General features: G+C 37.9%; 2 protein-coding genes across 2 annotated transcripts in view; both read right to left on the reverse strand.

The window, feature by feature from the left end:
• Nucleotides 1–1,287, reverse strand: part of slc4a10b (solute carrier family 4 member 10b) — a 77,295-nt gene extending 76,008 nt beyond the window's left edge. Inside the window, exon 1 of the mRNA XM_051119721.1 lies at nt 1,112–1,287. Coding sequence (XP_050975678.1) covers nt 1,112–1,159 — 48 coding nt within the window. The 5' untranslated portion in view covers nt 1,160–1,287. The remainder of the gene's footprint in view (nt 1–1,111) is intronic.
• Nucleotides 1,288–5,860: 4,573 nt separating this feature from the next.
• On the reverse strand, nt 5,861–11,227 carry tbr1b (T-box brain transcription factor 1b). The gene is made up of 6 exons (XM_051119726.1): nt 10,329–11,227; nt 9,671–9,825; nt 9,287–9,408; nt 8,629–8,787; nt 8,484–8,545; nt 5,861–7,773 (listed from the first exon to the last, which is right to left on the reverse strand). Exons 1-6 carry the CDS (start codon nt 10,997–10,999, stop codon nt 6,924–6,926), a joined length of 2,019 nt encoding a protein of 672 aa, XP_050975683.1. The 5' UTR covers nt 11,000–11,227; the 3' UTR covers nt 5,861–6,923.
• Nucleotides 11,228–13,587: the final 2,360 nt, after the last annotated feature.

The following is a 13,587-nucleotide window of genomic DNA, read 5'->3' on the forward strand; positions in this document are numbered from 1 at the left end:
AGAAGAGACTTCTTTAAAAAAAAACATTAAAACTTACTGTTCAAAAATTTAGGTTGTGGTAGTGTATATAAACTTTTAATTGTTTTTCATTTAATATACAAAATTCAATTAGAAGTAAACAATTTTATATATAAAATACTATTAAAAATACTAATGTATATATATATAAACAAAATTTTTAGATATTTCAAAAATACAAAATATTAAAAATAATTTAAATCATAATATAATTACAAATCATAATATTTGAATATTAATAGCATTTATAAAAATAAATAAAAATAACAGTAAAATTACTGTGCTCATTACAGTAATGAAAATTTGAGGGAAAAATGTTCTTAATTGCCATGAAAATGTCACAGTGCAAGAAAAAAATATCGTAATCCTATTATAAAGCCCATTCAAATTTATAATAATTACATAATTATAATTAATTACAATTATTTTCATAACAACTGAATAGCTTCGCATTACTGTAATATGACTGTAATTATTTTTACTGTATTACAGTAAAGTTATTAAATCACAATAATTGTATTGCACTAAGTGCAATATACAGCAATTATTAAAATTAACAAATTAATGAGAGTCCATCAAATATTATCATGATGTACAGTATAAATACTTTCAAATTCAAGTAACATTTATTTTCTCAAATTACAGTAATGAGAATTTGGCAGGAAATGTATGCTTGATTGTCCTGAAAAATGCAATCCAGTCTTCAATTTTCTTCATGCTGATTTCTCCTCACATGTGAGTTTGCTTGAGTTCACTCATGGCACGAATCAACTTTCCCATCAAGATGTCGTGTAATGACGTTTAACGCGTCTTGCATGTCAGTACAGACATTTTCCGTTAAGCCAGCTAATCTACGATGAACCTGTGAACGTGTTAATGAAATCCATCCCGATCTGCAACATGCACTGCAGCAGAATGCAACTGTAACACGCGTGTCGCCTTCGAACTGCAGATGCGCAAAACGCGCAGGAGCGTAAGTCATTCAGTCAAACTCAAGGTCTCTCACGCACGCATTCAATCAGATCACACGATCCCTGATCGGACAGATGCCGTGCACCGCAGCGTTACCACGGCTGATTAAAGAGCGTCTTACCGCGGGCAGCAGAGGCTCCATTTGTGCGCCTTGATCGTTCACGTCCATCTTCTGTACCTGTAGATCAGCTCCAGTGCGTGTAGTGCGTACTGCGTGCAGCGTCGCCGATCAGCGCGGAAGATGTGCTCACATATTTAGTGCAGTGATATTATTACAGTGCTCACTCATAAGGGCGCATGGAGCTGCTGTGTGACGCAGCAGTGGGTAGTAGCACTTAAACTCACAGGGGAGGGGGCATTATGTTATAGTGCCTCGAAATTTGTCAGGACTGGGCCTTATGAGAGAGATTACAAAGGCATTTTGAACAAATATCTAGGGGAAAGTACAGGAGCTGGTGTAGAACTAAAGCTCAGGTCTGTCTGCATCTGAATAGGTGATTTTGAGTCAAAAGTGCAAAATTGGAATTTTAATGCCAGTTCAAAACTGTCTTAAAGGGGTAGTGCACTCAAAACTACACATTTTTGTCATTTACTCCCCCTCCTGGCTTATTTTTCCTTTGTGGAACATAAAAGAAGTGGTTTTGTCCATATGAAAGTTTCAGAAACTTTCTGTTTCACAGAGGAAAGAAAGTCACAGAAGTTTGAAAGCAATTTTCTTTTAAATATATGGTTTGCATTCTAGTGTTAATAACATTTTTAACATTTTTATTTTGCTAATATGGCTGGTTACACACACAGAAATTCTTGTGAGATTTACGTGCATTATTTATGCAAAGGACAGCTATTTAACAAACATACAAGGACAATTTCTGATATAAGAAAGGTTTACCGTTTTGCTGTTGCTGTTAAAAAAAAACCAGTAAGTAGCTTATGGACCCTGGACCACAAAACCAGTCATAAGTAGTATTTGTAGAAATAGCCAAAATACATTGTATGGGTCAAATCATTAGGATATTAAGTAAAGATCATGTTCCATGAAAATATTTTGTAAATCTCCTACCGTAAGTATATCAAAACCTAATTTTAGATTAGTAATATGCATTGCTAAGAACTTCATTTGGACAGCATTAAAGGCAATTTTCAACATTTTGATTATTTTGCACCCTCAGATTCCATATTTCAAAGAGTTGTATCAAGGCCAAATATTGTCCTAACAAACCATACAAGCTTATTTATTCAGCTTTCAGATGATGTAAGAATCTCAAATTCAAAAAAATGACTCTTATGACTGGTTTTATGGTCCATGGTCAAATATGTGATTCTTTCCATGTTTGCCATTTCATGACTATGTTGCAACCTTAATGAAAACCATTAAGTAACTTATAGAGTATTTAATGGCAAGATCCCATAATGATACTGTTACTTACCTCTAAAGTGTGACAACATGCCCCATTGTAAGGTCAGTGCATATTTAGTGAGTAAGTAAAAACCAGTAAGTAGCTTATTATAAGTGACCACAAAACCAGTAGTAATTGTAGAAATAGCCAAAAATACGTTGTATGGGTCAAATCATTAGGATATTAAGTAAAGATCATGTTTCATGAAGATATTTTGTACATTTCCAACCGTAAATATATCAAAACCTAATTTTTGATTAGTAATATGCATTGCTAAGAACTTCATTTGGACAACATTAAAGGCAGTTTTCAACATTTTGGTTTTTTTTTGCACCCTCAGATTCCAAACCAGTCTTATGACTGGTTTTATGGTCCATGGTCACATATGTGATTCTTTCCATGTTTGCCATTTCATGACTATGTTGCTGCTGAAATTCTGTTGAAAACCATTTAGTAACATATTATAGAGTATTTAATGGCAAGATCCCATAGTGACACTGTAACTTACCTCTATAGTGTGACAACATGCCGCATTGTAAGGTCAGTGCATAATTAGTGAGCAGCTTTTTTTTTTCCTGGGCAGTAATGGCAAAAATGTTCAATAGCTTTTTTCTTAGACTTTAAGGTTTGTATCTATATCAGGGATGGCGAACTCCAGTCCTGGAGAGCCGCAGCCCTGCAGAGTTTAACTCTAACCCAAATAAAAACTCACCTGCTTGTAGCCAGTGTTGGGGAAAGTTAATTTTAAAAGTAATGCATTACAATATTGAGTTACTCCCTAAAAAGTAACTAATTACGTTACTTAGTTACTTTTTATGGAAAGTAATGCGTTACTTTACTTTTGCGTTACTTTTTATATCTGGGCAGGCCTTGCTTGTTTGTTTATAATATAAAAAGTTCTGTTTTTGGCAAATGTAAAAGCCTCAGGCTTTGAGAAAAGTGAATTCATGTCTGTACAGTAGACCGCAGAAAAAAATATCAGCTCTTCAGTAATATAAAAAAAGGAAAACAAATGTTAGATTATCTTGAGTAATTATTGCTTATTAGTATGGTTGAATTGGATCATTGAAGGTCGGCAGCAAAGACATTGGTTAATAAAAGGATAAATAAATGCATAAAGGATATTTGTATTATTTAACATATTTAATTATTGCTGGTTTGCGTCATATTCTGAGTTGAATTTCACTGTTTTTATTAGTTTTGAGGAATACTGAATCTGTTTTTTGTGAGTGAGATGAATTAATGCATGTTCACATTTATTCTAAAATAATATCTTACTCCTGATTTCCCTCAACATGGGGACAGGAGAGCTTTTAATCAATAAATTGGGGGAAAAGTAACTGACGTTACTTATTTGAAAAAAGTAACTCAGCTATTTTCTCGTCAATTAAAAAGTAATGCGTTACTTTACTAGTTACTTGGAAAAAGTAATAATATTACGTAACTTGCGTTACTTGTAATGTGTTACTCAACACTGCTTGTAGCTACCTAGTAACCTTTCAGATCTTGATTAGCTTGTTCAGGTGTGTTTGATTAGGGTTAAAGCAACTCTCTGCAGGGCTGCGGCTCTCCAGGACCGACGTTTGCCACCCCTGATCTATATATCAGGGTCTACTCTGAGAATACTGGAGTGAAACTGTGTCAGCTAGACCAGGTTTCCTCTATATATAGATCTATATTATTACAACAATATATCTAATTTTATTACATTTACACTTTCGCGTTTACATTAACCCTGATGTTCAGAAAAAGCCTTACAGTCACGATAAGTGAAGTGGTTTCATATTAAGTGCCAACAAAAACTCCTGCTGTGCTTTTAAAGCTGCCATTTGCACTACAGCTCAACTTATTTATTATTTGAGTGAGGCCGATATTAAAAATAAAAAGCTCAAATGCTGCACAGGAACTCATTTTCTCAATTTTCAATTGTCATTTCTGCTCAATGACTAACAAACATTTTTGCTAAGAAAAAAAATCCTTGTGTTATGTTTTTTTTTTAAATAAATGCCACTTATTTTGGTATTTTGTTATCTGATGCAATCACTTGGGACACTGTATATTTAATACAGCAGGCTGCTTCTACCAGTGTGTTATTTTCCACATATTTTTCCAATATTAATACATTGTTACATTGATTATTAATGTACTACATAAAATATAATTATACTAGTATCAATTTATATCATATAGTAATATCACTAATCATAATAGTATATAATTACATAATGCAAGTACCTTACGATTTCATCATTACGACGTTGTCGCCATCTAGTGTTCGCAGTTGTGTAATACACATTTTGGGTTTTACAGCGGCTGATCTGATTAGTAAAATATACTGGGTTTCTCCTTTGCCATCATATTTTTGACTCAAATAATAAACTGTAGGTCAATCTCATAATTCTGTATTAAAACTGTAGAGTAACTGTTTAAAAGATTGCTTTATTTACTAGGCAACGTATCACTGAACCACAGGGAGGCAGCAAACTACAGGATTTCTCAAATCAGTCGGCTACTATCACACTTTTCCTGCTGTCTCTTTGCTTCTGGAATACTGAGAACTGCACATTTTGGATATCTCCCTTTTCTGACCCACTCAGTTTCAGTCTTGTATAGTTTACTGGTCAGCTGATGATTTAATTCAGATGCATTAATTAAGTGAAACACAAATAAATATGCAATACAGGGCTACTTCAGGACCAGAATTGAGAGCTAATTGTGTTGTTTTATAGCATAGACATTTTATATATTTGCTTAACACTCTTAAGTGTCTTAAGTTGGTCTCAAATTGATTTATTTTGTACCAGAATAGTGTACAAAGTCTGCTTTTGGCAATAATGATGCGCTTGTGTACATTCATATATCCGGGTTTCTATATAGACGCAAACAAGCTTAATCATTAAAGTTAAAGATTTATATGACACAAGACTCCATTATACTCTATTGTTAAATGTTGTCATGTTTTAGACTGTGTGTAATACAGGCTAGCATTATAGGCCAAAAAGTATGTGGAGTCACAACTAAAACTAAATGCAATTGCATTAGATAAAATATCAAACCATGTATCAATATCAGTTGAAATAACTCAATTTACACAATGAATGTTAGCCAAGATATTATAGTGGATATATGATGTCACAGTTAATTTTCAGGGTCACTAGAGTGTCCAAACTCATTAGACAGGCCCAGAATATTTTTTTTTGTTCTGATAACAGGTTCACGTCCTGCCCTAATCATAACCGCATGACTATGCACTTATATTTGACAATCAGTCTTAATATCGAATCTCTTATTTTATAACCTGAATCATTTTTGTGCTACATTTAATGCATGGCCCTTAGTTTGATATTTTATTTAAAGCAACCTGCCTTCTCTGTTTAACTTTAAGGCTACTATAAAATATAGCACAGTCGAATTAAATGAGTAACCTACAAAAAAACACCAAAAAGGCTATTCTGGGCGATTTTCTTATTTGTTGCATTGCATGACTACATTTTATTATGAAAATGCATCGTACAGGCAACAAAATTCACATTGTGACTGGCGTTATCGATATACCTCTCTGAGACAGGTAGAGAATGGAACAGAAATATTTGGTTTCGAAATCAGCTTATTTGAATCTTGTGTACTTCGCCCGGGGTTTCACATTCTGTCATATTTATTGCAATTAAGCACACCACAATTACATTACCTTTACACATTAGCAGGCCTAACTCGCGTTTTTCTCATGAGACAACAGCCCATGAAACACAAATGAAAATGGATGGGTCGGTAATACGTGAAATGATAGTCTATGTTTATATCTCTACAAAAAAAAAAAAAAAAAAAAAAAAAAAAAAAAAAGAAAGAAAGAAATGATTTTACGCTGGTGTGGTTAAAAACATACGTCCACAAAACGTTCACAAAATGAAACTACGAACTATGATATTTACGAACAGACGACGCGACTCTAAAAGCAACATCAATATAAGCTCACATAAAAACCGACCTCTGACAGACATGCGTCCGCCAAATTTCCTGTCAGAGGAACTCTATTTGGTGGGCTCTCTTCAACGGGTAAGCAGCTACTTCCAATTCAGTCAGATCATTGTTTTTGTCTTAACAACCAGACCCGGGAACCTATATCCTTATTTTTTTCAAACATCAAAATATTTAATATATGTAGCTATTCGAACGAACGAACGAACGTCTAAGTACATTAAACAAACCTAATCCGGTTTTCTATATTGTACATCAACATTCAACGAGGAGAATCACAAATGGATAGTTAAATACAAATATGTACAGTACTTTCATACTTACAATAGGTTTGACAGTTAGAACCTTAAAATGTCATTTGGGAACGAAAACCGCGTGCATCTCTGCTCGGGTTTTCGCGTCAGAGTTTGTCTTTGCGCGCCTGGGGACGTCCTTCCAACGCCGCGACCAGGATATAGGCATAAATAAACAAATAAATAAGCACATAAATAGGAATAAATAGATTATAAGTCACTCGTGAATCCTTGAACACGTGAGCCACGCAGGAGTTGCTGCGAGTTTCTAACTGTGGGGGTAAAAGCTGTAGTAGCCGATGTCCTTGGAGCAGTTTTTCTCGCATTCCCTCGGCGTCAACATTTCAGATTTTAATGGAGACGATGTCTCGGAAACCGGCGTGGCAGATGGCGAAATCCTCCTCCGCTTGGCTTGCTCAAAAATCCCAGAATCGCTCGAATCGATCGACTTAATTGAGGACGGGGTTTCTATCCAGCTGGATTCAGACAGGTCTTTGGGTTTGGACTCGTCCGCCCCGCCTAGCGGCGACCTCTCGGGCGCGATGGCGTCGCCGTCCTCGAGGCCAGGGACCAGGTAACTGGAGGAGGTCGTGCGGCTCCCCACGGAGTTGGACGGCCAGCACGACAGGACGGAGCTGGACTTGCTGCAATATTGCGGTGGCGTGCGGGTGCCCCACCCCGGCGGCTCGCCGTAATACCCCAGAGGTCTGTTAGAGCATCCCGCCCCGGGCAAGGGCAGCGCTTTAACTCCAGCAGCTGCGTACGACAGAAGGGTGGCCGCGTTACCGGCGAAATCAGCAGCCGCGGCAGCATCGTATGCCGAGGCGGCAAAGTCCAGTCGGTTGTTGGCAGGGGTGACAAACCATCGCTGCGGGGAGGCCACCGTGGTCTCCTCGGTTTGTTGCGGGGAGAGCAAGCTGTTACTAAGTGGGACGCTGCGGTCCGTGCCAGGAGCGCCTCCGACGCCAGGGTGAAAGCGGGACTTGGCATACGAGCTGACAAATTGGTCCTGCAGGAAAGAACCAGTCATGGCATATCTTGCGCTAGGCATGATCTGAGAGCGCGGAGAGTCACCCGGGGACGGCGTCAACCGATCGATGTCGCACCCTGTGTAGACACTGGAGAAAGATGGTGGACAAACACGTTAATGTTGCATATGAGAAGCGTAGCTAACCGTAAATAAAGCGTTGCAAATGCGCTCGAGAGCATACGATTGTTCTCACGATTTCCCATTCTGTGCGTAATTGCGCAAATAAACAAATTAGCAGTGCGCACGGACAATCCATGTGCATACTGCGCCAATGTAGAGTAGAAATATTCAAATCAGTAAAATAACTGCGTTGTTTTCTCAACTTTTCTAAATAAATAGAAAATAGCTGGCCAAAACACATGAGATGCTGTGAAGTGAAATTAAAACTGTAGTCTTGTGATTTTCCAGGCCAAAATCACAAAACACACACAAATGGCTATTAATACATCGGCCAATGGGAATTGCAATATCATCTTTCCCTGCAATTTTACTCTTTAAGAAATCCCAGCATTCGTTCATGCAGATGTACTTATTTAAATTATAAAATAAAATCACACAGGATTCCTAGTTCTTGCAAGAATGTTAACCTGCCACTTTTACAATTCTTCTGTGATCTTTATGTCTGAGAAATATAAATGCGCACACACATATACAGAATATATTTTGATTAAGCTCATAAAAGTGTGAAAAAAATAAAAAGTACTTCATGTGCGCCTAAATGAATTGGATTCACTCAATCAACAATATATAATATGATTAACCCTGTTTTTTTTTAAAAAAATAATAATCAAAACTTACGTGTCATAATTGTCACGGAATCCCTTTGCAAATGGATTGTGGTCGATTTTTAGCTGCGTGATCTGTAAGTGACAGAAAATTAAAACATTTAAAAACGCTTTACCTCATCAAACCAATCGAATTTTCAGAAATCAACATTTCTTACATCAGTATTTTGATATGCGGTGACCGCAATAAACTGCGTCTCCGGGAACGTGAAAGTCTGTACGCGCCCGGGTTGGCTCGTGTCCTCGGTTCCGTCCTCGTTCACCTGCACCACATGCAGTCGAGGCTGGTATTTATGCAGCGACTGCAGGACGACCATCTGCAGGAATTCAAGCGAAAAAACGAGAGTCAGAAAACATCTCCTCACGCGTCTTTACGCTCTCTTAGTTCCATTTCGAACGCCAGTATTGAACTATAATTTAGCTACATTTTACCAACGGGTTTGTCATCTTATTTTAATAAGTAATAAATTATTGCACGTAAAATAACCAGTAATTCAAAAATATAAATTGTATTATGGCCACATGGTTACAACAACGAATGTTATGGTAGCATATTTTCGTTCTTAAATGATCTTACTGCAAAATATAGCCTACGTTTTTATATTTAGATAAATATTAACTAATCCTAAAAAAAGTAACGAGATTGTTTTGTGGAGCTGCTCAACTGTAATATGCTACCCAACAATAATTTAATTTTCTCTAGACAGAAATGCACAACATTGTTGCTATTTCTAACGCAGTCTGAATGCATGACACAGTAATGAGCCTAAACATAATTAAACGAAAATAAAATAAATCTAACGAAAAATGACTAACCTGTCCTGTGTTGTTCGTTGCTCCTTTATTGTTGGTTAGTTTAAGTTTTCCAAAGGATATTTCTTGACGCATCCAGTGCGCACCGGTGTTTGGCGAATCTGGGTGCATGTACACTCTGTTTCCTGTTTATAATGTAATTAGAATGTCAGTTTGTTAGTTCTGAGCCAGGACAACAAAATAAATAATAAATAAGTAAATAAAAATAAAAACACTTCTTTAAAATCAATGTTATTTAAACTGATAATAATAATAATATAATATGCTAATAATAAAAGCAATAAAACATTTCGATTATTTAATATTTATTTATTTTTTAATAATAATATTATTATTATAATAAAGCAAGCTGTAGAAAAATAGAGAAATAAAACTATATTTGTTTACCTGTCACATTCGTGTCCGCTTTGCCGCAAGGAACCCATTTTCCTCCTTGAAAGCGCCAGTGGTTCGGATCCGCAAGAATCACGTCCACAAAGATATTGTAATGCGCCGTTGGGTCAAGACCAGATATATTGAAACTCAAAAACGGGAACATTCGCCTGAGGGTGCATAAAAATTAAAGTTTCAGTGCACAGTGATGTGTCTCTACTAGCAAACGTGGGTTTGCAATCTTTAATTTGAATATGAAAATATATTTAAGGACACTGGATTAATAATTAAAAATAATAATACAGCATAAAACAGTACTAAACGAATGTGAATATTTTGGAAAAACAAATATAAAAAAATATATGCACTATTAAATGATACATCAGATGTATTAAATGGTTTTAAATGTTTGGAAAAACAAAATCGAACGAATAAAAAAAAAAGTGAATAAATATGCGTTAAAGAAAATAAATAAATAAAACATTTTTATATTTGTTCTTGGTAAATGCAGACCGAAAAAAATCCTAAACCTCTTTCGGAAGAAAAGAAAGAAGTGTGTTCCATGTAATTTGCCCACCTTAATTTGTTATTTGCAAAACGAAAACATCAATTTGTGGAAAATAGCCTACAGTTTGAGAAAGGATAATTGCAGCCGTAATTGCACATCACCTACCGTCCTTGCTTGGTAATAATCATCTCCGTTTGATGTCGGTGAAATTTAAGCCACAGGGCCCTGTTGCAGAGGTAAACCTGCGCCTTGCCGGGCACAAGCCCGGCCTGAGCGGAGGAAAACTGGTAGAAAGCCGTGCCTTGGTACGCGTGTCCATACTGCTGCGCGTACGGGTAGCCCGCCGTCGGGTAGCCTTGCGGAGAAGAGTTGCTCAACAGACTGTTGTATGCTCCGTTCGTGATGACCGGGTGGTGAGCCATGTAGCGGCTCGGGCTGCCGATGGAGAAAGCTGGGTGCGTCGGTCCATGCTGACTCGGGTAGGGAAACATGGTGGTGGGACTCGGCTGCACTTGACTGGACTGAGACAGGAGATACCTTTCTCCCGCAGATCCATCGAAAGTGTGACGACTGTCGGCGACTCCGTCAAGATCAGGAGAGAGTTTGCCTCGCTGGACGTCCCCTGATGAGTCCTTCGAGTCGGCGAAATTGTCTGCCTCTGACTGATTCGTCATCCCAGCGGAGTTTTTTTTCAGAGGTGAACTTCTCTCCAGGTTGTCGCCGATAGATATAATAGGGTAGTCCTGCAAGGCGAGCTCAGATGCTTGTGCGTTCGGGTAGCCACTGCCCACAATCATACATTTCTTGGCTGGCGAGATGCAACGCTCGAGCTGCATCGCTCGATGACAAATAGCAATTAACGCGAGCGAGAGAGAAAACTAACGCCTTCCTGCGGTTCGAGCTACTTTGTGCAAGACAGCAAATTAGCCAATTGACACTAGCCTGCAATCAGGAAAGGCTTTGCTTTTCAGTCCTCGGTCTGCATGCTTAATGAATCAACTTTTGCTATTGGTTAACACGTGACGGTAATTTAATTAGACAGAACTTAATTAGTGTAATCAAGGAGGCTCGCACGCCACAGTGTATTCGCTTCTACTGGTCATCCATGTTTGTATACTACAGTCGGGGAAAACTGGGGCTCTCGTGATTCTTCAGGAGCGCACTAAGTAGTGCAAATAAACCCCATTGTCTTCCCTTCGAGGCCATTGTGTGAATGCATTTGTGCGCGGTGGAAGTCGCGCGCTTCACCACCGAAACTTCATTATTCATTATTTAAAGCGCTTGAAATGACACGCCTTGCGACCTACCTAAAATGTTTGCGTTATAGCGTGAAATATTGGCTTCTCTTGAAGATCTGTTTACTGCTCCCAAGACATGTAAATATTTTATGTGGATGGACTACTTCAAGTTACGCATTCAACGCTTTACGCTTCAAAACATAATAGAATCAGGCAGGAACCAACCACATTTTTTTCTGGGAAAAAAACTGCGTTTGTCAAAATTTATTTTAGATTACATCTTGAAGTGATTTGTCATATCTAAAATAACAAATCAAATCATTAATAGCAATTCTAATTCGCACGCTGCCAGTCCAATGTACAATCATTTAAGATGCTTATTTAGTTGCAAACGCTGTAATTAATGCTAAAATGCACGCAAATGGTATCTGGATAATATTGCATTTAAATGCATTTACATGCAATACATTTTTTAAAACATATAGGCTATACACTATGAATTCTTATATTGGCAGCGAGAGAGACGTGATCTTATGTGTTTATATGTTGGCTGACGGACACTTCTGAGGTTTGTGGATCTGAGCCAAGCGAGTTTTAAAAGAACCCTTCATGGAGACATACATTAAATGAGATTTAAATGACTCTCCTCTCTCTCTTTCCACATAAGGACGCGTCTGTTTTCTCAAATATCTAGTTTTATAACAGAAGTGTGTTGGCTAGTAACGAAAACGTCTTTATTCGAGGGGAGAAAATAACGCATTGCAGCGCAAGCAGGGAAAATGATTTTGCGACGGCCAGTGGCGTGCATTTATTTCCCTCACAAATCATAGCTTACAGTTAGTTTTCAAAGTTTTACCTAATGACCTCTCAGCTGTGCCTTATTCTAGAGTAACACGTATGTCAGCATCCCAGCGGTCATCTGATAGGAGTCACTTCGTCCTCCCCCTCAGCAGCCTGAAATAGGCTCTTCTTATCAGTTCATCTCACCTGTCTCACTGGCACAACCGACTCTCCCCACGACCGATTAGAAAGCACCGCTGAAGTCTTTGATGAGTCTCGGAGACTTCTCTGTAGCACCGCGTCACGTTATCCCTCGCGTTCTGGCCCTTTAAATGGCGCAAAAACAAACTTCACGTCGCAGCATCAGGTTGAAACTCTTTTTTTGGAACCGACTGTAAACAAAAAAATATATCAGTGGTTTTAAACTAGATTCAACGCAACGCATGCAACAAAAACATCCGTAAAATCAAACCCTCAAATTGATTAATATTCCCATCAACTGCACAGGCCCGGCAATATGCATAATTATTATCGTGAATAGGAAAATTGTCAATTTTGTAAATGCATAACACCACAAGTGTGACTTACCAGCATAACACATGCAACAAACACTGGGCCAAATATTGTTTTAGTTTTAGCCATTTTACAAAGTGACAGATGAATTTGCGCCAAAATACCATGGAGTTTGATTGGGTGGCATAAACAACAAAAGAAATGAGAAATATTTTCTCCTCACTTAGAAAGGCTGGTTAGGCTAAATATGCACGCTTATGCTTCAATGCATGTTATTATTTGCATTAACCATGTTTTTTTCCCCTGTGGTTGCAACCTACTAATCACATTAATCACATGACTTCTGTTTGAGGGTTGAAAAACATGTTTAAATGGTTAAGCATTAAACATCATTAGAGGACCTGAAACATGAAGTCAATAACAAGCTCCTTGCATTATTTCCCTTTATCTCTATTGATGAAATCTTATTGCATTATGTGATATTTAGCCACAGGTGGACCTTATAATGTCCCAGCTGATTCGCAAGCCAAAGAAATCGTGTGTTTAGGGGTGCAAAACAGCTTCTGTCTCTTGGAAAGGGGATGCAGGCAGAGGTGAGTTGTTCTGAGATCTAATGAAGAGGCTTCCATCTCCGAGGCTAACAAGAAGGGTCATTATAACAGGGCAATGGGGTCCAGTAATCTATTCTCCTGGAACATGCATGCACGGGCTTGCCTGCACCCTACCAGCAAGGCGAGCGGCCATCTTCTCATCCTCATTACGGGATTATTTGCTTTTCCTCCCTTTCTCCTCCTCTTTAATAGGCTACCGGCAGGCTTTACTCGGAGGCCTTATTGTTGAATTAACCGTGCATGCGCCTGCCTGAAGAGTTTGTTTTTCTCCCCCTACTTGTT

Source organism: Labeo rohita, chromosome 9 (genome assembly GCF_022985175.1).
Source record: "Labeo rohita strain BAU-BD-2019 chromosome 9, IGBB_LRoh.1.0, whole genome shotgun sequence".
NCBI lineage: Eukaryota > Metazoa > Chordata > Actinopteri > Cypriniformes > Cyprinidae > Labeo > Labeo rohita.